General features: G+C 56.7%; 9 protein-coding genes across 9 annotated transcripts; 5 read left to right on the forward strand and 4 right to left on the reverse strand.

Annotated features, from left to right (window-relative positions):
* Positions 1–442: 442 nt before the first annotated feature.
* BKCO1_380007 (uncharacterized protein) lies at positions 443–1,541 on the reverse strand (the record flags this gene model as incomplete). Its single annotated transcript, XM_020275282.1, has 2 exons — positions 443–1,368; positions 1,421–1,541. The coding sequence occupies 2 exons, from the start codon at positions 1,539–1,541 to the stop codon at positions 443–445; spliced, it is 1,047 nt and encodes a 348-aa protein (XP_020128697.1).
* A 3,243-nt stretch (positions 1,542–4,784) lies between these two features.
* BKCO1_380008 (uncharacterized protein) lies at positions 4,785–5,827 on the forward strand (the record flags this gene model as incomplete). Its single annotated transcript, XM_020275293.1, has 3 exons — positions 4,785–5,032; positions 5,108–5,426; positions 5,546–5,827. 3 exons carry the CDS (start codon positions 4,785–4,787, stop codon positions 5,825–5,827), a joined length of 849 nt encoding a protein of 282 aa, XP_020128705.1.
* A 428-nt stretch (positions 5,828–6,255) lies between these two features.
* Positions 6,256–8,902, forward strand: BKCO1_380009 (ankyrin repeat-containing; the record flags this gene model as incomplete). Its single annotated transcript, XM_020275304.1, has 4 exons — positions 6,256–6,431; positions 6,482–6,588; positions 6,647–7,388; positions 7,447–8,902. 4 exons carry the CDS (start codon positions 6,256–6,258, stop codon positions 8,900–8,902), a joined length of 2,481 nt encoding a protein of 826 aa, XP_020128704.1.
* A 279-nt stretch (positions 8,903–9,181) lies between these two features.
* On the reverse strand, positions 9,182–9,834 carry BKCO1_3800010 (uncharacterized protein; the record flags this gene model as incomplete). Its single annotated transcript, XM_020275200.1, has 2 exons — positions 9,182–9,619; positions 9,820–9,834. 2 exons carry the CDS (start codon positions 9,832–9,834, stop codon positions 9,182–9,184), a joined length of 453 nt encoding a protein of 150 aa, XP_020128650.1.
* A 458-nt stretch (positions 9,835–10,292) lies between these two features.
* BKCO1_3800011 (paf acetylhydrolase family protein) lies at positions 10,293–11,591 on the forward strand (the record flags this gene model as incomplete). Its single annotated transcript, XM_020275211.1, has 1 exon — positions 10,293–11,591. The coding sequence occupies one exon, from the start codon at positions 10,293–10,295 to the stop codon at positions 11,589–11,591; it is 1,299 nt and encodes a 432-aa protein (XP_020128649.1).
* A 311-nt stretch (positions 11,592–11,902) lies between these two features.
* Positions 11,903–14,198, forward strand: BKCO1_3800012 (heterokaryon incompatibility; the record flags this gene model as incomplete). The annotated part of the gene is made up of 2 exons (XM_020275219.1): positions 11,903–11,989; positions 12,045–14,198. 2 exons carry the CDS (start codon positions 11,903–11,905, stop codon positions 14,196–14,198), a joined length of 2,241 nt encoding a protein of 746 aa, XP_020128648.1.
* Positions 14,199–14,457: 259 nt separating this feature from the next.
* BKCO1_3800013 (abc transporter cdr4) lies at positions 14,458–19,341 on the reverse strand (the record flags this gene model as incomplete). Its single annotated transcript, XM_020275220.1, has 10 exons — positions 14,458–14,899; positions 14,953–15,413; positions 15,475–15,985; positions 16,057–16,138; positions 16,215–16,948; positions 17,019–17,194; positions 17,256–17,675; positions 17,771–18,014; positions 18,080–18,869; positions 18,954–19,341. 10 exons carry the CDS (start codon positions 19,339–19,341, stop codon positions 14,458–14,460), a joined length of 4,248 nt encoding a protein of 1,415 aa, XP_020128647.1.
* Positions 19,342–19,531: 190 nt separating this feature from the next.
* BKCO1_3800014 (nacht and ankyrin domain protein) lies at positions 19,532–21,425 on the reverse strand (the record flags this gene model as incomplete). Its single annotated transcript, XM_020275221.1, has 3 exons — positions 19,532–20,252; positions 20,378–21,151; positions 21,205–21,425. The coding sequence occupies 3 exons, from the start codon at positions 21,423–21,425 to the stop codon at positions 19,532–19,534; spliced, it is 1,716 nt and encodes a 571-aa protein (XP_020128654.1).
* A 726-nt stretch (positions 21,426–22,151) lies between these two features.
* Positions 22,152–23,324, forward strand: BKCO1_3800015 (uncharacterized protein; the record flags this gene model as incomplete). The annotated part of the gene is made up of 4 exons (XM_020275222.1): positions 22,152–22,235; positions 22,284–22,737; positions 22,789–22,872; positions 22,921–23,324. The coding sequence occupies 4 exons, from the start codon at positions 22,152–22,154 to the stop codon at positions 23,322–23,324; spliced, it is 1,026 nt and encodes a 341-aa protein (XP_020128653.1).
* Positions 23,325–23,425: the final 101 nt, after the last annotated feature.

Genomic DNA, 23,425 nt, shown 5'->3' on the forward strand with positions numbered 1-23,425 from the left:
CTCCCGCCATTGTGCTTTGTGATACTAGCCCGTTTGCTTTGGTAGTGTGCGGCAAGTAGGAATTGCAGCATCTCTTCGGAAAAGGTTCGTGTTGTTGCGACGTGCCTTGGAGGAAGTCTTCGAACCCGAGAGCCTGGTGACGGACGTCGGCTACATGCAATTAGAATGTGAAATATCGACGGGAGGCTGGCTGTGTGGGAGAACCGTTGCAATTCGAATCCTAAAACGATCCAGTTAGCGAAAAGGCTCTTGTAATGCGGTAGGTGAATGGTTCCCTTTTGATAGATCTAAAGTGACATGTTGCAAGCTTCTCTTAGCATCTCAATAGAGTATTGAGAAGTTCCCACCCGACACGAAGCGTGGACGTGGAAGCTATCGTCGGGCTGGCTTTGGTAAAGCGGTTTTTCCATCCGCTGTGGGTGTGAAGCGCTGGTTGGCGCATTCAAGGGTCAGGGCCTCGGGATTTCTTGCCCTTGCCCTTGCCCTCGTCGTCGTCATCGTCGCGCTGCTTTCTCTTGCCGCGGACGGGAGCGGAGGACTTGGAGGAGGACCCATGGGCCTCCATGGTGGTGACGAACATGTTCGTCATAGCAGCCAATCCCGCCTGCGAGCCCGTTCGATGGACTTCGCGGAAAGCGTCTCTGAACATTAATTGATCAGAGGCGGCGGTTGGCTGAGCCGGGGCGACCGGCGGAAGACCAGCTTGTTGCCGTTTGGCGGCGGCTTCGAAGCAGGTAAGTCGAGAGCCATGGTAGCCATGGCACTGCCTGCACTTGGGAGTACTGCACTCTCCCGAGTGAGGGTGAGCGCACATTGGGCACACATTGCCCTTCTTGGTGGGGGCGGAGGCCTTGGTTTCGGCCTTCCGTTGTTGAGCCTGAAAGCTCTTCAGGACTTTCCTGCCCGTGGTTTTACGGGCTGAAAAGCTCTTCTTTTCCTCCTCATCTCGATGAGGAGGAGCGTGAGCCCCGTTGCATTGGGGGCATGGGGGCGCGCCGGCTTCCCGCCAGGCCTGCCAGGTGGCAGCCTGCTCAGCCTGCCAGGCCTGAAAAGCCTGGGCGCGTTGGGCCATGGGAAGGCCGCTATCCATCCAGTCAGCGGATGGCTGACCGGTGGGGGTTGCCAGCTCCTGCTGTGAAGCAGTCGCCGGGGCAGGGACGGTGACCGGCGGGCCACCAATCCCTGGGGCGAGGTATGTCTGCCGGTTGGCAGACCCCTCGGTGATGACGCTCCTGGCGAGAGCGTCAGCGGGGGAACCCTGGCCCTGCTGGTTGGCAGGCGGGTGAGAAGGAGGAGGACAAGGACGAGGAGCATCTTGGGACATCAGTGTGACGCCCTCCATGCCCTCAGCGGGGGCGAGATTGCCCGCTGGAAGGATGTCAGCGCGCTTGGAGACCGGAATACCCGTGAGGTGACGTACCATCGGCGCCAGAGAGCAGGCTATGCTGCCTGCGGCGGTCGCCAATGGCGGCGAAGTCGGGTTTGCGACCCGAGCCCTTCTTGCTGCTGCTGCTGGTGTTGCTGCTGTTGTTGCGCGACATGACGCAGGGCGATTCTCGATTCGAAAATGGTTGTTTTCAAAATATTGCGAGGATCGTTGGAGAAAACCAGAAGAGCACCAGAGCTGCTAAGAAGGCAGCGACCGGCTAAAGCGCGGGCGCGCCGCGCGACGCGACGCGACGCGGCTTGGCGCACGCCCGTGGTAGAGCTCGCCGTCGAACTGGGACGCCCACCATCGAATAGACGGGAAAGGCCTTCGCAAGTAGCTTGACATATGCGCAGCCTTGCATGCAAAGCCGGTTTGGCCGACGATCCACCTTCCCGAGTGTCCGCACATAATTCCTGGGGCATGTGGCCGTTGGGTGGATTGAGGTTCCTTGGGCAGATATGATCCCTTGAATCTGATAGACGAAAGGTACAAGTTGCGGGAGAACACAACAGCAATGAGTACGAATCATAATTTGTTTTTGTTCAGCAATGAAAGGAAGAAAAAGGAAGGAATGATTAATGACGGGTTTGGCTGTTCATTTTGTGCTGCTGAAGACATAATGGAAATCGTGGAAGGAACTCTATGAAGATTGCCCGCGAATCCCCAACTGGAAAAAAAAATAGGGAGGGAAAAGATGTAGAACGCAAAGGCTGACAGAGCTTATCACTCTAGAGAGAAAAGCCTGTCGAAAGGTGAGCACGCACGATCTATGCTGCTTAATCTCATACGCAACCTCGAACACTTAGTACTTTTAAAGCATTGGAGAGGGTGTCAACATGCTTCCTTGGTGAGCTTTGCTGTACAGTAAATCCTTGAAATTGGCTGCATGTTATACATACAGACCCGAAAGACCGGTTCGTGATGTGGCTCATCTATGAAGGTACATCTTTTCCAGTCAGCACATGAGGGCGATTCTTTGGAATAAGTTCATGCTTGTGATGAGCGCTGGCATGCGCGATGGTGGCCGCAGTAGATAAGACATTGGGGCTTTTGAGGAGGAAGTTTGGCTTCCAAGAGACGTCTGCTGTTTAAGCCTGTTGTAAGAGGGGACCCGTGACGGTCGAAGTTGTGTCGGTGGTGGAAGATTTTTGTTACGGGCGCACTGACGTCTAGGTACCTCTAGGTGCTGTTCGTGTGTTGACGGGCGGCTAAGATTCGGCAAAGCGCCGCAGTCCGCAGCGCCAGGGCGCCCTGGCGCTCAGCCAGACGGGCAAACAGCAGCACCAACATCTGCCGCTTGTCGTGTGCTGGGGCATCGACGCGCAGCCAAATGGCCTCTTCTAGCTCAAGGATGTGGATAATAGGGATCCGTGGCCGTGGCCTCAACCTCGACCGCCCTTTCCAGTTATGTGCTCACAGAAGCTGGCGCAAGACTGAGCCAGGTCCGCTCATGCACCTGTCGCTCTTGAGCCGTTGGGGTATAGCAGCCTTCGCGATCGGCGATCGCCGTGCGCCTTGAGCGCTTGCCTGCGAAAGGCGGCACCTACAGGCCACGTCATCTAATGCTGACTCGTCCTCGCTTACACGCACGGTCCTCTCAATCTACCTATATATTTGGGCCTCCCCTCGCCTCCTCCTCTTTTCCGACTCATACTTGTAAGCCACCCTCTCCCGCCCCCCCAACGTTGCGATCAGAACACCTGCTAACATTCACAGACCTTGTCGGGGCTTCCGTGATCAACAAGACGGACGGCCTACCAGGCTGCCCTGCATTGCACAGCGCGGTGGTGGCTTGGTATGAATCTCCTTCGGGGGCTTCACTGGCGCAATTTTTGATGGCTTTCCACCCAGGATTTACTTTTCGTCGAGATGCTCGCCTTGCGCGGGCTCTGGAGGAAGAGTGCCAAACGTCGCGTGGCGGAGTCGCGAAAATGATGACCATGTTCCAAGCCACCCCGCGCGGTCCAGCTCGCTTAAAAATCCGACGCGCACTCGCGTGTTGCCTCCCAGTCCCTTTCTGCTGTGCGTAATGATGTTGCCTACCAGACTAATAACGATGATGCTCCACGCTGTTTGTGAAAGAGTGTTAGAAGTTGCATTCGCCAAAGACGGCGCGAGTTAGTCTGATGCCATCGCATTTCCAGTAATGCGATTGCTTGTGCCCACGGTCTCGAGGTGATCTCGCGGACTGCGAGGATAGGCTTTTGTGTTCGTCTGGACTGCACGCTCCGGTGCCTGCCAGCCTGCGCCCGGGAAGGTATCGGCAAAATTTTGGTCTATTGGCTACTTTAAAAGACAAATCATGTGATTCCGTGTTTCTCCAGGGTTATCCCGTGCTGCGCGTCGCGTACCCCAACGAATACCGCCACCAGCGGCGAGCGAACACCGCCACCACCAGCGAGCGAATACCCCCAGCAGCGGCGAGCGAATACCCCCAGCAGCGACGGGCGAATACCCCCAGCAGCGAGCGAACACCGCCAGGAGCGAGTGAATACCCCCAGCAGCGAGCGAATACCCCCAGCATGAGCGGCGAGCGAATACCCCCAGCAGCGAGCGAACACCGCCAGCAGCGAGTAAATACCCCCAGCAGCGAGTGAATACCCCTAGCGGCGAGCGAATACCCCTAGCAGCGAGCGGCGAGCGGCGGATACCGCCAGCTACGCGCTTCGCTAGGGGTCCCTTTGATAGATTTTGCCTCGCCAATCTATCACCAGCACATGTTATGATGTATAGCTAGTTGTAGTTGGACCTATCGCTGACCACTGCAGAGCAACGCTCGCTTCTGGGTTTGGGCATCGATGCACACCAAGTATGGAGACATTCATCGCACTCTTGCTCTTGATGTTGACTCTTTACAGGCGAGGAGCGCTCGGAAAGGCGCGCTGTCACGACGGTCAGTCATGTTGACGAAGGTTCGACACAACCCCTCTGCGGACCAACAAAATGCACACAGCGCGACGGTCGCAGTACGGGCCGTGGTAGAGCTGTTCAGACTGGTCAAGCGTGAGAAGGAGCTTGATCGCGAGATACTGGCTTTTTCGGTATCTGTCAGATATAAGGACCTTAGCCAGCACTGAAAACAAGTGCGGCGTCGTACCTTTTTCAAGTGCGATAGTATCCCACGACCACAACACCGACAGGATCTACTCGGGGTTCCTTGAGAGGTTGGGACCCTGGGCCCCTCTCCACCATGTTCGCGCCGACCTCCATGACACGCCTGACCCCGGCGTCGGGCATCGGATCTCCATGAAGTGCCGCGACAGCGGCAATGTTGGCTCCGGTCCTGAAGAGGTTATCCTGGGCTTCGGCCTGACCGCGATCGAGATCCCGAATCGCCCGGAGGGCACGTTGCGCTATGGCCTTGGCGGCGCTTATGGCCTCCGTTGAGGCATTCTGTGCCTCCAAGATGGATATGAGAACGTTCGCCGATACGAAGTACTACCGCCGCCATCTCTGCTTCTCGTCGCGTCAGCTGCACAAATTCTGGCCCGCTAATTTTGCGCAGAAGGGAGCCCCGTGTGATCGGGTCGAGCCGTTGGGCCGACCAGCTATCCTCCAAGCCGAGGACGGCTCCCATGTCTTCGGGACATGTGGCGGGTACGCGTACGTTGGAAACTACGGTTTCCAACAACTCGCTGCGGAAGCAGGATCGCCAGCGAACGCCGTAAGCCTCTAAAGGTGGTTCCGCCGAGAGGACCGGGCCAAGGGGCTCGGTTACTCGAGTAAACTCAACCCCGAGGGCTTCCGACAGCGCGAGTACACCATCGATCCGGAGCGGATGGATCCAGGTCAACGTTGGCCGCACTCGATCCTTAAGGTCCTACAGGATTACCGTGACGGACGCCTGATCTACAGGCCGGGGGACAATTCCCCCACCCACCCGGACGCACAGCCGTACTGGGCGACCGTTGCCGCGAACCTCGACCAACGCAGGCGATCGAAGCTCCCCGCGAGAATGCCCTCTTTCGGTGACAGACCGCTCGACCTGTGGACCGCAGTATCGGTTCCAGACGCAAGCTTGGCCGCTCCGAGCGGAGGAAGCGCGAGCCTCGGCAGGGAAACACAGACCCGCCTGAATAAGATCTTTGAACTTGCACGTTCAACTTTACGGAATAGGACGGCAAGGAAAAATGGACAGCCTACAAGTTTACGAAGAACGTCTACGACAACTGGATGCCCGCTCACTTCAAGAGGATCTGCGCCGCCATCGACGAAATCCTATCCGACATCAGCTTCGACGTCTCAGAAATGCGCTCCTCTGCGGATCTGACGCAATCGGAACGATCCATATCGGTAGTTGGCTCGCATGCCGGCTCGAGCATTATTGCAGACATTGAACATGCGACTCCTGATACATCTGTCTCGCAATCGTTCAAGAGACCAAAGCGACGTCGGTGACCGCACGATTGGCACGTTTTGCGGGTATTCCTTTTCGGGCATTCCTTTTCGGGCATTGCTTTTCGGGCTCTCATGTATGCTTTACGGCCTTTCTTTTGTGTTTTTGCAGTATTGAACATCGGCCAGCACACAGCAGGCGTGCCTCATTGTTGGACTACACAGCTTGCTTGTTTGCTTCATGTAGATCGACTTGGCCTCGCTAAGCCTACGCAACAGTCCTATGCAACAATCCTACGCATTTGTTTTTCCCTTTCGCTAATAAGGCGTGTTTGTGTGCGAAACTTAGGAACGTGCGCAACGCCACGCACCGAGAGCGGCTGAAAGCTGCGTCCATTCCGTGCCGCTGTTGTCGAACGTCGTGGGGAGCTGATCTTGCGCCCGCCCGGTCGAATAATGTTGGCGCTCGCGATAACACCCGTCCGCCATACATGGGCTTGCAGCCACTATCTAAGCGCCGGACTGCTGCCTGTGACCATCTGCTGTGCCGCCCCCTCATTTGTGTCAAATGTGTCGTGACTTTACAGCTCATTCATCATAAAGTCTTGTTGATTCCCATCATTCGTGTCTGCACCTCACTCTCCCTGTCGAATCCAAAGACAACCATGTAAGACAAAATCATTTGCGCACTGGCAATATCGCTGATGATCTACCTAGGAAACGATCTGGAGTTTATGAAGAAGACAGCTCGGCGCCAAAAAGAGATCGGCAGGACGCTGACGCTGGTACCCCATTACCCTCTCGACCCAAGGAACACAGTCCAGGTACGCATCCTACTACACGGTTTATCGGACTTTTCTGTGCATCGCTTACTATTTCCAGACTCAGATGAGATCAAACGCAAAGAAACCCTTAGCTGGCTCACCTCAGCCAGCCATGCAATAAAGCATGCCAATTGCTCTGCTCAATATCTCCAAGGGTCTAGCCGATGGTTTTTGACATCCCCGCATTTCACTTCATGGTTTGGAGGGCGTGAAAACGCACTCTTCTGCCCCGGTCCTCCAGGATGTGGAAAGACCGTTTTGGCTTCCATCGTCATCGACTACCTCCGAGCGACACGGAAGAGCAAGTCTACAAAGATTGCCTTCATATTCTGCGAAGAAAATTCTCGGCAGGATCAAAGCGCTTCCAGCCTGCTTGCTGAGTTGCTGAAACAGTTGGTCGAAGAAGACGCGTCGCTTCCGATAGGTGTTCGGACCCTATATGGAAGTCGTCCAGAAGCTTCGGAACTGTCCAAAATTCTTCGCTCCGTAGCGTCTCGGTGCGGCAGGGTCTTTGTGGTGGTAGATGCCATCGACCAGTGCTCGAATCAGGTCCGTGAAGAACTCTTGGACGCCATAGACCATCTACGGGGAGAATCCAACACGGCGTTTCTGGTGACATCGCGTAAAGAGCCATCCATCGAAAAGCTCTTCGCAGATTATTCCCGTTTGGACATGCAGGCTTCGGATGAAGACATCGGGGATTACGTGGACAAGGAGATTTCAACGCGGCTGGACTGGCTGGAACAATCGGAATTCAGTCAAAGGATCCGAGAAGTACTCGTAGAGACTGCGAACGGCATGTAAGTAGACGTCCTGATGTGTTTGCAAGCGGGACAACCACCTAACATGCTTTGATAGATTCCTCTCTGCACGACTCTGCGTAGAGTTGCTCAGCGATAGACTCACGCAAGAAGAGGCCGAAACCGAGTTGACATTCATCAAAAGCTTGACCAGGAATGGAGGGGTATTCAGGCAGCTGTATGCCCGGCTGGTAGGTACAATCGACTGCGCCGGAGCCAGGCACCGGACCTGGGCCCACCGGCTTCTAGCCTGGGTGTTCCACAGCAAAGACCCATTGACAGTTGCAGAATTACAGCATGCGCTGGCAATAAGAGAAGGTGTCGAGGGGCTGTGCAAAGATCGCCTGGTATCTGTTGACAAGATATCTACTTTCTGTGCTGGCTTGGTGTCGGTGGACTGCAAGAGTGGACTTGTGTATCCCGTGCACAAGTCAGCCCGCGAGTACTTTGCAGAAAGCCCGCCGAGTTGGATGGCAGGAGCGCGACTGGACCTCGCACGCGCGTGCTTGGCCTATCTACAACTCGACCGTCTTGCAGGAGGACCAGCAGCAACTCTGGAGCAGTTTGAAAGGCGGCTGTCGGAGATGCCTTTTCTTTCTTACGCAGCCAACAACTGGGCTGGCCTTGCACTGGGTTTCCACGAAGCTCTTCTCCGACCAGCGACTGCATTCCTTCTGGACAATGCATTGACGGCATCAGCTTGTCAAGTCATGTTCTCGCCGCAGAACTTTGGCGGAAAGTACATCATGGAGAACTACACAATCAAGCACGCACCACACGGCTGTCACATCCTCGCTTTCTTTGGTCTGGCTGATTTGCTCGGCCTTGTACTTGGCGGAATCCATGGGTCCTGGGATATCATCGACGAGAAGGATCCAGAGGGACTGACACCACTCGCGTTGGCTTCCATTCACGGACGTCCGGAAGTGGTGGAGCTACTTCTGAAACTCGAAGAAGTCGACCCCAATTCGAAAGACCCTTATAATGAGACACCTCTGCACCACGCGGTGTGCAATGGCAACACATCAGTTGTCAAGACGTTGCTGGCCTCGGAGCGGGTGGACGCGAACTACCGAGGTTGCGAGCACGGGATCCCGCCCTTCCACTTTGCAATCGGCGGTGAGGACAAAGCTCTCGTCAGAATGATGATGGACGAGTTCAAGCACCGCATCGACTTCAACGCACCGGACCGAGCGCGATACACGGCGATGCACAAGGCTGCACATTGCGAGGATTCGGACATGATGGAAATCCTTTTCGAACTGGGCAATGGCTATGTCGATTTCAACGCCAAGGACATTGACGGATGGACCGCTCTTCACCATGCCCGATTCTACAAAAGCGTTGCCGTACAGCAGTTTTTGTACACACAGAAGGATGTGTTCGACGTTGACGTCGTAGCCTACTGCGGCTGGCATTCGGGACTGGATACCAAAATCACGACTGGACGGTACGAGCAAAGGAGAGGGAAGAGCCCACACCCTCTTGTTTACTATCTTCAAAACAAGCCGTAGGTTTATCGTCTTTCGCCCATTGAGCAGACATCTTCTTGCTTCCACATTTACTAGCTAGAATTTCATAGTTAATAACCTAGATCTTGTATTGTCGTAGTCGGAGTCGGGGAGGGTGACGAAATACATCATGTCTAACTTGGCTTCGATAGCTTTGTGCATGGTGCGGTTCCCGCTAGCGTCCAAGCACGATTACCTAGATAGGTAAGTGTTGATCTTTTGATGATCGAATGAGTGTTGATTGTTGGGCTGCCTCATATACCCCGAAAGTGACTAATCTGCTTAGACGAGGCTGGGCCTCCATGGCCCCGCTGCCATAGAGGCCCGGCAGTTGCCGCCGTCCACGAGGTATGCCAGCGCGATAAGGGTCTGGCCTGTGCCGGCCTCGTTCGCCAGGATACAGCCATTAGTGTCCTCAGCTTCCATAGCCTTGAGCCAGGCGACATCGAGTACTTGATGGGGCTTGAGCTTGCGGAGACGGTGCCCGTCAGGGCCGTTGGGGACCATTGGGTTCGCCGGGTCGACGCCGAGCGTCGCACAGGCTCCGCTGCAGGAGAGGCTCTGCTCGACAACGTTGACGTTAAGGAGGGCCTTCTGGCGGTTGAAGAATGTAAGAGCATACTGCTCGGCCTTTTCCGCGTCCTCGGCGGTGGCACCGCTCTCTACTTCGGCATGGATGGCCGAGATCCGGGCCACCGAGTTGAATCCAGTTCGAGGGTTCTTGGTGGTCAATGGCAATGACTTTGCTTTCTTTCACCGATGGTTTGCTTGCCGGGGCTTGTCCATTGTCCTTTTTCTTTTCTGCCGGGCAGTGGAGAGATTGAGGATACACCTGCCGTCCAGCCAGCCATTGATCGCCATGGCTCGTACCTATCAAAAATCTCGCCCGCACGATCGGACCTGCCGTTTGAGATACCTACCAAGCGGTACGTCATTGCGCAAGCTGTTCGATGCCTGACTAACTTGCAACTCCAAGAATCCATCCAAGTGATCAAGCCACTTCAAAGAAGTCCACATCTTCAGCAGCAACAGGCCCACCTGTATCTCGTTCCATGCGATAGCAGCCGCTTCGACGCTCGGGTGAGCCTTCCCTCTCGTCACGCCCTACGATCCCCAGGGAGGAAACAGCGCCACTAAGTAACAAAAAGCTACAACGAGGTATTTCAACCGAGGTTCTTTTGCAGCGCCACGACGACTAACCGTCAGCACCCGAAATCAGTGTGACATGGAGCGAATGAGCCAGGATGACGTGCGGCGTCGCACTGATGGATTCGGCCCCCATCGAAGGATGCGGGAGGATTCGCACTGCCCAGCGTAGGATTCGCCCGTAGCTCGCTCGCATACTTAAGAATGAAGGGAATCCCTCGAGTTTGTCATAGGACACATGAACAACATGCGCTCGCAACTTGTCGCCGCCGCCTTGGTTCCGCAACTTCTCGGTGCCGGTGCCGGGGCCGTCTCGCTATGGGAACCCACCGGTCCCTACCACGTCGGCTACACCCAACATGTCTTTAACCACTCGACTCCGGTTGACCCAACGCCAAACCCGGGGATACTGCTTGTAACAATCTACTACCCCACGCTCCAGGCGCCCAACACCACCGCTCCCTACGTCGACGCCACCACGGCGCAGATATACGAACCGGCCTTCGGCGTCCCCAACGGCTCTCTCTCCACCGTGACAACCCAGCTCCAATACCAGGCCCCCACCCTCCTCGGCACCCACCCGGCCTTCGCCAACGGCTCGTCGCCGTACCCGACGCTCATCTTCACCCCGGGCGCGGGCGGCTTCGTCGGCATCTACAAGGCCTACCTCAGCGAGCTGGCGTCGCACGGCTTCACCGTCGTCGGCATCGACCACCCGGGCGAAGCCCTGTACACGGCCCTGCCGCCTGATGACGGCGACGACGACGACGACACGGCACCCGCCGGCGTCGCCGGCTCGCCCGCCATCATGAGCGGCGCCGCCCCCGCCGAGACGTACCGCCAGATCTACCGCTACCGCGTGTCCGACGTGCAGGCCGTCCTGGCCGCCCCAATCCTGCCCGCCCTCGTCGCCAAAACCGGCGCCCCCTTCAACACCACCCACCTGGCCGTGTGGGGCCACAGCATCGGCGGCGCCGGGGCCGCCGGCGTCATCATCGCCGCGCAGGAGCAGCAGCAGCAGGCCGCCGACAACCAGACCGCGTCCAACAACAAGGACAACCGCATCCGCGCCGCCGCCAACCTCGACGGCACCTTCCAGCACCTGCTCGCGCTCAGCCCCAACGGCAGCGTCAGCCACCCGGACCCCTCGGCCCCGAACCCAGACCTGCGCACGCCGTTCCTGGAGCTGGCGAGCGCGCGCTTCGGCGGCCGCGAGGACGGCGGCAGCGACGCGACGTGGGCGCTGTTCAACAGCAACCAGACGAGCGCGTGGCTGCGCGACGTCTACGTCAACGGCACCGCCCATCTCGACTACTGCGACCTGCCGCTGCTGGTCGACGGGCTGGGGCTGAGGGGCAGCGCCGCCGTTGCCGCGCAGGTGGGCAGCATTGCGGGGAGGAAGGTGACGGAGGTGGTGACGGGGCTGTTGGTGAGGTTTTTTAATGAGATGGTGGGTGGTGGCGTCCCAATGGGCGGGGTGCCTGGCAGTGCGGATGAGTTTATTGACGCGACGCCCGAGGCGATTGTGCTTGCGGAGAGGAATTGAAGGGGCGCCTTTTTCTTCTTCTCTTTCCCTTTTGTGATTGCAGGTAGAAATCGATGGGTACGTACGCTCGAGTCAAAAAAGGTGGGGATAGCTCAAGGCTGATGCGCCAGCCTCGCTTTTTCGAGCAAATACGAGGTGCAGCTGCAGGTGTTTCACCTCAGCTCAAGGGCTTCGCCACAGCGCCTCACTCTTTCAAGATTCACATTCTCATCACTTGCCCCTTTGCCCCTCTTCGAATAAACAGTCCTGTTCCAACACTCAGCAGCCCCATATCCATTGTTGTTGTTTGATCTGACCGTCTGCGATTCGTCATGTTTCGTTACACACTTGGAAAAGTGCAAGTCTTTCTCTGCTATCTCATCGAGGCACTGATACGGCTTTTGGCTGCCATGATTGTGGTAAGACAACCGTCGCTGAAACAAGAGAATCATCACTCAGTAGCAATGCCTGCAGGACTGTTTTCTTCCTCAATTCAAGCACAAACGTCTCAAGCAAGACGACAAGTACTTCAGACTTGTAACCATTCACCCACCGAAATGGGACTACTTGATCCGTTGTTCGGTCAAGGAAGAGGAATTGGGCAAAGAACCCAGCTACGAGGCTCTGTCGTACACCTGGTACATCGATAGGGACACTGGAAGCCCCATTGAAGGAAGAATGCGGACAATGATATGTAACGGGAAAAAGCTCAGGGTACACCAGAATCTGTACAACGCCTTGTTACAGCTACGGAACCAAAACAGACGCTCTCCACTCTGGATTGACGCCATCTGCATTGACCAAGCAAACGACAAGAAGATGAGCGACAATGAAAAAAAGAAAAGAAAGGCCGAGAAGAGTGCACAAGTCAGAATGATGAAAACGATCTTTGGCTCTGCCAAAACAGTAGTTGTCTGGTTGGGAAGATCCAGCATCATTACCAGTGTAGCTGCAACGTGGGTACGACAGGCAATGGCATTGCCGAAGCCAGAAAAATACAAGGCCGTGGAGTTAATCCAGAGTACCGTCGAAAATCCTCACAACTACAAAGCAATGCTTGACCTCTTGAGTACCTACGGCTATAGTCTGGCGTTTTACTGGATATTTAGCCGGGGCTTTTTTGAGCGCGTATGGACGTTGCAAGAGGTGGTTCTGGCAAAAGAAATGCTATTTCTCCTGGGCGATCAAGAACTCCCCGTCCTTGAGCTGGCCAGCCAGCTTGAGACCACGGAACAAAACTACAAAAGGGCCGAATCGAATACCAAGGGCCCCGATCTGCTTGCTGGATCCTTTAGCCTGGCACTGTGCAGCCTCAAATTTGCATACGATACCCGACGAGAGTTTCTGAACGGAACACCTTGCCCTCTGGAAGACGCCATCGAGGAAATAAGAAGACGAAAAACCACAAAGGAGCATGACAAATTCTTCTCTGTTGTCTTAATATCCCCGCCAACGGGATACAAAGTAGACTATGACAGACCAATTATTGACGTCTATTGCGATTGCGCCGCCCAACTTCTTCAAGGCCCCACCGGCATTCACTTACTCTCTCTTGTTGGTCAATTGCGACACGGCTGCACAAGTAATCCCAGGTTCCCCGCCGCCTCTACCAAGAGGTTGATGAAGGATGTCAACTTGATCCCAGGACTGCCTTCTTGGGTACCAGATCTCAACACAGAAATTCGGCCAATACCCTTCCGTGACATGCTATGGCGTACCAACACCGATCCTTTCAAGTCAGACAGATCGATGGAGGCTGAATTCAGCTTTCACCGTGGCGGTCGGTCCTTGCGAGTCAAGGCGGCAATCCTTGATGTCATCGAACACATTGGAGATTGCTTGGATGTGCCGGAAATCCATGTCCCTTGGACCTTCTTAGAGCTCCCCACGCTCATGGGAAAACAATATCAACCCACGGACGAAGACACGGTTTCTGCCTTTTGGAAAACCCTGGTTTCAGGTGAGAGATCTGCCGTGAGCTGGCGTCGCAAGGACCAGGTGAGGGAACTCACAAACAAGGACTTCACCGATTGGTTTGGTGTCATGGCCGACCAGACACCTTACTATGGTCCGCATTCTGGAAGACACATACTGGCAAACAGTGATATGCAATTTAGCGACAGAGAGGCCGCAGAACTCGACAAGAAATCCGGCTTTACCTATTACTACATCGCACTCAGAGCCAAGGCCAAACGGAGAATCAACACGATTCGAAAGTTTATTGATACTTTCGACTGTGAGGAGTACCCTCTTCGTAATAAAATTGAGGAGAGGTACGAGCGAAAACGTCAACAAAAATTTCACGAAGCCAGGTATTACGTCGGTTTCGAGCCCCGGTACAGTGAATCAGCAGATCCTCCGCCTTACCAGAATGTATTCGAAACGCGATATCTGCACCGCTGTTTGTTCTTGACCAAAAAGAAATACCTAGGCACGGGGCCTTGGACGATTAAGGAGGGAGACGTTGTCATGCTTGTTGCAGGAGCGGAGCAGCCTTACGTATTCCGATCACTTCACAAGAATCCAGACACCTGGGAGCTCATCGGGGAGGCTTACTGTCATGGTTTCATGTCCGGAGAAGCTCTGCATCTACCGGATTTGAAGTTCGAGATGAGAGAGATTGTCTAAGCAATTTGTTGATCATCTTGGTGCGCACCATATCCTTGCGTGCATAGGGAGACAAAAGAGTGTGTAGGAATCTCTGGTCTTGTAAATCTAGACTATACACGAGTTCTCGGAGAATTGAAAACGAAGGTGGGGCTGATCGTAAAAGCAAAATATCAAAGATTACAAATCGAGACGGTATGGAAGAAGTAACGTGTCAGTACCCTTACAGATAGAAAAAACCAAAAGGGGACAATGAAATTTGAAACGGATGGTTACTGCATTATGTCTTCCTCTTCTTTCCTTCTGTGCTTCCGTCTGCCTTCCGCCCTCGCGGCACTCGAAAGAGCCAATAAAACGCAAACACACCCATGACGTTGAATGCTATGTAAACAAGCATGAGAATGGCATTCCTCCACCGCTGGCTGTACTCCACGCCCACCAAATCCAAATACATGTTCGTGTTCTGTAGTGGACAGAACCTGCACTTGTCCACGTCATTGGGGTTGATGATAGCGCCCCCGGAGTAGGTCTGGTACGCGGATAGATAGTCTTCGCAAGTCTTTCCCGCCGGTGGAGCCACGGAGAGGAGCTCAATTTCCGAACACTCGACAGGCGCATTGGCGATGCCAGCAGCCATCATGGCAGCCGCCAGGTAGGTCAAGGGTGACAAGCGGTACATGAAGATCCAGAAGCCCGGGAGCGCCGTTGATCTCACGAGGATTCTGGAAACTGTTAGCATGCATGAGAGGCTCGCAATGCTATTGGCCACGCTTACCCGCAGAAGATGAGCAGGAGATAGTAGAACAGCTGCGCGATCTGGACTGCAGTCCCCGCGTCCTCCATTCCTGAAATAAGCATTGTTGAGAAGGTCGAGCAGAAAACCATGTATGCCCACAAACAGAACGCCATCAGCCCCGCGCGCTCATTCTCGTCCGGCCCGGTTGCATTCCTGAACATGCCGGTCGGATAGAACCACACGGCAAATAAAGTGATGGATATAAGAGTCTGCCAGGGTAGCTCGACAAGGATGCTAGAAAGAAGGAAAACCGTGGATGAGTAGGTTTTCGATTGGCTCTCTCGCGCTTCGTACAGTGCCCTTCGCTCTTGGAACTTTGGGATGATCAGCTGTTGGATGTTGCTGAAAATGGTCAACACCAGGAATATGGCAAAGATCTGGTTCTGCAGGCCTTGGATGCTATTGGGTGAGTCCCAGAAGGAGAATCCAATGAAGAAAGCCTGTCTGCAAGATCAGCAGCGCCGTTCATCAGTGCGGAAAATGAGGGGTGACGTTACTTACCGTTCCGAAACACAGAAAACACATGGACCAAAGATACGTCGGTGTGCGCCAGAGCTCCTGGAAGCTCCGCTTGCTGACTATATACAGTTGCGATCCGAAGCTCGCAGCGTATTCACGGGACGGCGTCTGCGTCTCCGGTGCGCCCATCTCGCGGAAAGTCCGCTTCATCTTCGCGAGCTGCTGCTTCACCGCAGCCTTCTCGGCAGAGTCGTTCCACACGCCTGCCCACTCAATTGAGTTCTGCATGCTGGCCGTAACATTGAAAACCCAGTCAGCCGGATTCTCATCCCGCCCGCACGGCCTTGCCCCGTTCTTCTCGAAATAGTCGACCATGGTGCGGCAATCCTCCCCGAGCGGGCCAAAGTATATCGTCTTGCCGGGGGCTTCGAGCAAGAGCAGCTGGTCGAACATCTGGACGAGCACGGCTGAGGGCTGGTGCAAAGTGCACATGATTGCCTGCCCGCTCAATGCCAGCTTCCGGAGCAATGTGCAAATCGACCAGGCTGTCTGGCTGTCAAGACCCGACGTGGGCTCGTCGACGTGGAAGTCAGCGTCAGCAAAAGGAAGAGTCAGTTCTCTTACCTACCTAAGAAAAGAAGAAACTCGGGTTTTGCCACCATCTCAATAGCGATGGTAAGACGCTTCCGCTGTTCCACATTGAGACCTGGCGCAACATGTCAGCAACGACACAACAACAGCCGGCAAGCCGACCAGCGCAACGTGAGTGAGCATCAACCCACCCTCTCCCGGCACGCCCACAACAGCCTCAGCGTACGCCTCCATCTCCAGCACCCCAATCACCTCCTCCACATACGCCAGCTTCTCCCGCTCCGGCGCCTCCGCCGGCTGTCTCAGCAGCGCGCTGAACCTCAGCGCTTCCCGCACCGTCGCCGTGCGCAGATGCAGATCCGCCTGCTGCACGTAGCCCGTCTTCCGCTGGAAGCTGCCGTCGCGCGCGCGCCCGTCCACCATGATGACCTCGCCGGACTGATCGACGCCGGCCGTCGCGCGCCCCGCGAGCACGTCCAGCAGCGTCGTCTTGCCCGCGCCCGTCACGCCCATCAGCGCCGTCAGCGTGCCCGGCCGCACCCAGCCGTCGACCGCGCTGAGGAGCCGCTTCGGGCCCTTGTCCGTCCGGATGTCGTAGTTGACGCCGTCCCAGTGGATGACGGCGCGGCCCCCTTGGTTGTGGGGTCGGAACGGCGTCGACGGCCGGGCAGTGTCTTGCTGCGGCTGCTGCTGGTTCGGCTGCGTGTTGCCTTTGGGCAGTTGGGTGGACGCGTGCACGCTTGCAGTAGGGGTGGTGGCTGCCTCGTCCTCCTCGTCGGCCGGAGTACTGCTGCTGAGCTGCGGGCCCAGGCCGCGGCGGAAAAGCAAGACTTCGCCTTTCGAGCGCTCGGCTTGGATGAACTCGGAGGCCAGCAGATGCGCGCAGCAGAAAAAGCAGCCTATTCCAATCACGATACCCAAGTTCCTGTCCGTCCGTCAGCGATTGGGTTTGAGTCCTGATGTTAGTTTCCTTTCCACACAAACGGAGCGCATACCTCCACAGGCGTGAGTGATGGTAGGAAAAACTCAATCCGATGTACGTGTCCCCGTCTACAAAGTCTTGTCCCGTCACCGCACCAACTGCAGAGCACACCTTCTCCGTAGGACCAGCATTGGTGTACAAAGGGCCTTGCGGGACGAAGGTCGCACACGTAAAATTTCGATCATGAAACTACAGTGACAACTTCAGTACGCATTTTTCAGCTTCTTCAGGTTGATACGTGGCGACCTACCTCGTTTACCATCAAAGACTCGAAGGCGTAGCTCATAGGGTCGATGTACCTAATCCATTGCAGCCAGGGATGCATGTAGGGAATCGAAACGACAAAGCCGGTGTAGATGATATAATTTACCAAAAAAATGGCAACGGGAGCCATCGTCTGCGCCATTGTGCGGGACATCGACCCAACCATACGGAAGAACATGGACATGACAATAAGGCAGGTGAATGTAAAGAGGTAGAAAGTAAAGAATGCAGTACGAGTCCGACGAAGATTAGTCATAAAGTAGAGGGTCAGATTGAATAGCAAGGACGTGATAATCTTCGCCGGTAGATCAGCGAGCATGGACGCTACTGATTCAACAAACGGATGGTAAAAGGCGTATCTGCTGTGCTTTTCCACGATTGGCCGTTGGGCCCACATGGTGAGGACCTGTTCGCTACTTTGTCAGCGAATGTCCAGCGAGGGAACACACGACAGCCCGAGTGGTCCATGTCACTTTCCAAGGCGGCATGCAGATGACTTGCCTCGAATGAGCTCATGAAGGCGTTGAGCAAGACGGCAAAGAAGATCAGTACTCCGCGGCTGTAGAAACTATTCGTCGTTTCATCAAGGTCGTAGAAGATGCTTCCGACAATGATGGCCATGACCACGTTCCCGAGAATGGCCGAAAGCGGCGGACCCCAGTTGTTGCGTAGTCTCTGGAAAGCTCGACGGATGCACAGCCGCATCTGGTCGGAAGTGGAAATGGAGTAAGGCGAGCTTCGACTCCTTCACGCAAAAGCATCAGCCTCGAAGAAGCACGGAGAAGGAAAACAGGTGGCGTCACCACATACAGCGAAGGGGCTTTTTCGGCCGCACGCGCACGGCGGAAAAGACCCATGTGCGGGCCGCGGAGAGGAAAGTCACGCTCGAACTCGGCGATGCTGTCGAGCAGGCGGGCACGGTGTTCACTGCTCAGCCACGCCTGCCTGAAGTCCTCGCCGGTCCGTGGAGCGCGCAGCTCGCAGCCCTCGCGCACGAGGGCCTTCGCTTCGGCGGGGTGCGTGAGCGCGGTCAGGAAATCGGCCGTCGTGGCCTTGGGCGGGCACGCGAAGCCGAGACGCTCAAAGTATGCCCTCGCCTCGTCCGCGCTGCCGAAGAAGATCTGGAGCCCGTCGTACAGCACGGTCACTTTGTCGAAGGAGTCGTATATGGCTTGCGACGCCTGGTACACGGCCATTATAGCGGCGGCTCCGGCCGTGCGCGTGTAGAGCCGCAGCGTCTGCACGACGCCGTACGCGGTGGCGCTGTCTAGCCCGCGCGTGGCGTTGTCCCAGCACTGCAGCGGGCTCCATCCCGCAAGGGCTTCTGCGATGCTGACCCGTTTGCGCTCGCCGCCGCTGACGCCGCGGATGAGCTCGTTGCCCAGTTTGGTGTCGACGGCGGACTGGAGGTTGAGAAGCGCAACGAGCACGTCTCGCACGTGTTGAGCCGACACGCCCTGGAGCGGACATGCTGCTGCTCTGGCGCGCGCCGCCAGGCCGAGCGTCTCGCCGACAGTGAGTTCTGGAAAGTGGACGTCGACCTCGGCGGTGTAGGTGCACTCCCCACGGAACTCGGAATGCATGGTTTCGGGTGGGATGCCTTCGTGTAGGCCATCAGCGGAGGGTCCTCCTTCTCGACTTGTTGAGAGGGGAGAGGGGAAGGGTCATGGGTGTATAAGCCGACCTTGATAGTTGATGTGCGAGTCCGGATGCACAGAAAGGCCGTGAGTGTCTCCGGCCAGCGTCTTCAGTAGGGTCGAGCAGCCGCTCCCAGGCCGACCCAGCACCAAAAGCATCTCGCCACTCCTGACCAAACCATCGAACGAGCGTATGATGTCAACGCGGGTGGTTCTGAAGAGCCGGGCGCCGACCGCCTGCAGCAAAGCTAGCGGATAGTTGCCGAACGTTTGCTGGTAGTCAGTGGACGAACGAAAGCCATGGACGGTCAGATTGCGGACCGACACCCCGAGGGACTTGGGGATGGAGCCGGCCCTGGATGCTGCTGCGGCATTGAACCAGGCGGCTGGCGAAAAGCCGGGCGAAAGCGGGTCAATGGCGTCGGGTACGGCCATGGCGTCGACTGAGTGGTGGCCACACCGGACACATGGAGAAAGGGTACAGTTATGGGAATGAGAGGAAGAGGCACAGCTCCAGGCACCACTTGGCAAGCGAATCACCATGCACTAGTTCTATTCACATTCTACATATGGAATTTACTTGGCCCCCAAGAAAAGCAAGAACCAGGGGTCCCTGGAGTGCTACCTACAACTCGCATGCAGGGCGCCTCCGGATGCGGTAGGGTACCCGCCCCACTGGCTTCTGCGAGCCGAAACCGTAGGTGTGCCAATCGTTCTGCAGCGCCTTATCCGCCGCTAGTATCTCAATGTCAAAATCGCGGGCCAGCAGCGCGCACATCAGTAGCATTTGGCGCTTCGCAAAATGGCGGCCCGGACAGGTCAGGGCGCCGCCGCCGAATGGGATCCACGAGCCGGCCATGGAGGCGTCCAGCTGGAATACCGGGGTGCCGGGGTGGCCGGCTGCCTTGCAATTGGGCGCAGTCGGAGGGCGAACCTTTTTCTTGGGCCCGCTGAAGGGGTCGCCCGGGTAGACGAGGAAGCGGTCGGGCCAGAACGAGTCGAGCGGGTGCTCGCCGTGGCGGCCTGCGTTCCAGGCGTTGGGGTCCAGGTGGGCGGGCGACGACGACAGCAGGATGACGCTGTCGGGCGGGATGGTCCAGTCGCCCAGCGGCACGGGGGCGGTGCCTGTGCTGCGACTGTTGTAGATGTGCACGTGCAGGCGCAGCGTCTCGGCGAAGATGGACTGCAGCAGCGGCTGCTCCACTAGTCGGTCGACGTCGAAGCCCACGGGCGACGCAGCGCTGGCGCAGGCAGCCGCCTCGGCGCGCACGCGGGCGAGCAGGGCGGGGCTGCGGAATATCTCGGCGGCGGCCCAGAAGGCGGCCAGGATGACATTGTGATTGAACCTGTTTCCGCATGCGGCTTAGCGTGGGCTGGGCGGGACGGGACGTAACGGGACGGAACGGCGGGAGCTAGGGCAGATCAGAGCCGACCAATGGTGTGCTCCGTATACGAATATAGTAATACTCACCCCCAGATGGCGGCAAAGTCCTCGGCCGCAACCGCGCGCTCGTCAAAGTCGTCGACGGCCAGCAGGACCTCCTGGCGCCGGCGGAAGAAGCGACAGCCCCAGTATGGATCGGCGTCGCCGTCGGCCGCCACGTCCTCGGGCCGGAACCGCTCGCGCGCGTACTCGTGCCAACGCCGCACGCTCTCCACCAGGGAGTCGCGTACCGCGTACGCCCGCGGGGCGAACAGGCGCGGCAGCTGCTTCGACAAGCTCGACATGCCGTTGCTATACTCCCAGAAGCGCCGCGTGAAGTCCGGGTCGAGCGCCAGCAACACCGGCCCGCAGATGGCCTCGAGCGCGACGCCGGTGAAGTCGAGGGTGAAGAGCTCGAGGAAGTTGTCCATGGCCACCCACGCGCCGCCTACCTCCAGCTCGCGCACACGCTTGGCCAGCCCGCGCTCGAACCGCCCCACCAGCGGGCCCAGCCCCGGCCCGGTCAGGAACTCGGCGAACAACCGATGGTTGCCGTACGCGATGCGGTTGTTGTGCGCCGTCCGGCTCTGCGCCTGCGGCTTGTGTGCCGTTCCAGAGTCGTCGAGCAAGTAGCGCCGGCTCGCTCTGGCGCTCATGCCGAAGAGGTAGCGCAGCGCATAGTAGAAGGTGCCGTTGGCCGAAGTGATGGACTTCTCCTTCCAGAGCTGCTTGACGTTCTCCTGCCCCTGCACGAGGAACACACTGCGGAAGCCCAGCCTGAGCTGCACTGGATTCTGCTGCTGGCTGCCCGGTTCGCTGTTTCTGCGCTGAGTCAGAAGGAAAGGTACCACCTAGGGGCTAGATGCACGCCATACACGGTTGCTTCTATGAACTTGACCGGGTTCCAGACGAATGCCAGAACGTTTCCGAGGAGAGGCAAGGTAGTGGGAACGGTTGGTGGTATCTTCCCCGGCCTCTTGCTCCGTAGAGTGTGTCTGAAGATGACGAAGCAAACAAGATAATGCAGCTGAAAGGGTATGGAAATGAGAAAGACAGAAACGAGCAGCTCCCGCACCGTCGGCATCTCGAAATCCATCTTTGATGTTGTAGCTGCTTGGACACCTCTGTGGCCCTTCCGCCGTTGCTATATGTATTGTCCAAAAAGCGGCGCCCCTGCGATAAAGATAGCCCCCAAACATGCAGCTGCGCCTCGTTGTCTTGTTAGACTTTCGAACTCCACCAGCGCCTCTTCAGAAACCGAGTCTGATTCACTTCCGAATGCTTGGCCCATCGGGCCATCATGCGATGCCAACTGCTCGATATCTACCCTGTAGCTGACATTGAAGGCAGGTGCATCGGCACACTTACCGAGGCTGCTCTAGGATACTCATCCTACGGCTTCGACTATGTGCCAAGGACCTATCAGCTGCCAAAAATAGTGGGCACTGATAGGCACAGCCAGCCCTCGTTCTAGAGCCCTGCTATTTGTCGTCCGAATCATCAACCACAAACTTGGGTTGTAGGCAGCCACTGTCTATCTATTATACCAGAGAGGGTATTAGGGCGCGGGCAAGAGCTACATGCATACAAGGCCCACGACACATCTCGGCCCCCATCTGCAAGGCAGTACAGGGAACACGCGCACTCAATAAAAGCTGCATAGTGCATACTACCTCACGACTTGCGTGATCGGGCCGTCGTATGGGATGGGGCGGGGCAAAGTTAAAGCCGAATCCAGCTCTGGGATGCCCGCCGTACACAGCCGGTAGAAGACTTGTCTTCAAGCTTGGTGCTTCTCCGATTTTACTCACAGTACTGTACAATGGCCGCCACCCAGGCGCTCACGGGCGCTGCCAAACAACATGCAATCGATACGTCGGGCCCAATCCATAAACAGCACTGGCTCGTAAGTATCTCCCCCGCTTGAACGCACGAAGAGAGGCTCACTGAGTAGGTGGCTATCTGGGTCATGTGCAGCCTCGCGCTCCTCACAGTCGGGGCGCGCATCGCCATGCGCTTCATCACCCGCCGAAAGCTCTTCCTGGATGACTACTTCCTGCTCATGGCGATTCCATGCGTCGTCGTGGCCACAAGTGTGCTCCAATGGGGCGCCGAAGGCCTGTTTGCGTACAAGGCACTGATGTCCAACGCAGCCATTGTGCTAGACGCCAACGACCTGGAAAAGCTGGTGCGGGTCAGCATTGTCACGAGCATTTTCGTCGACACCAGTTGGACTGCGATATTCTGCGTCAAGTTCTCGTTCCTGGCTCTCTTCCGCGTGCTGATCAAGAACGTGTCGACGCACCTGTCGCGGTACTTCTGGTGCGTCGTCGTCATCACGGCCGTTACCTGGGCATTCCTCGTGGCGGAAACGTTTATCTTATGTGCGCACTTTGGATGGGAAAGCTGTAAGCAAGTTCGCGTCTCCCGCTTTTCAGATCAAGGCCAACGCGTTTTAGTGAAATGCTCGGGGACGGGCTCCAGGCTATACACGCCGCTGACTGTAGTCGTCACCGTGCTTGACATCGTTACGGACGTACTGGGTGAGCATCCTAATTTTCTCATCAAAAATGCCCGACTGACGCCCGCAGTTGTCACTTTCCTAGTCGTCATCCTGCGGAGGGCGCGAATGGACCGGGCGCAGAAGCTGGGGCTGGGAGCGTTTCTCTCCCTGTCCATCGTGATGATTCTGTTCGCCATGATCCGCGTGCTGGGAGCCATTCGACCGGGCGAGGCGCAGCTCGATGTAACGTGGGAGTTGTTCTGGCAGCTGATGGAGGCTTGCACGGCCATGATGGCGGCTTCGGCTACAGTCTTCCGCACCATTTTCCTGCGCCGCAGCCCATCCCCCGGGCATGCCCCACTGGAGTCGGCATCAGACGGGAACTCAGCTGCGCCACGCCTGCCGCCGCTCCCTGCCGCGAAGCCGATGATGACGGAAATAAGGTCGTTCATCCAGCGCGAGAATATGGACGACATTCAGCTTATTCGGTAATGACAATGCACACAGCACGGGCATCTGGGCATAGCAGAGCGTATCTAAATAAAACTTCATCCCTGACTCGTATCTATCGCTTTGTTGTGAATGATCACCGC

Source organism: Diplodia corticola, assembly GCF_001883845.1.
Source record: "Diplodia corticola strain CBS 112549 chromosome Unknown scaffold38, whole genome shotgun sequence".
Classification (NCBI taxonomy): Eukaryota; Fungi; Ascomycota; class Dothideomycetes; order Botryosphaeriales; family Botryosphaeriaceae; genus Diplodia; species Diplodia corticola.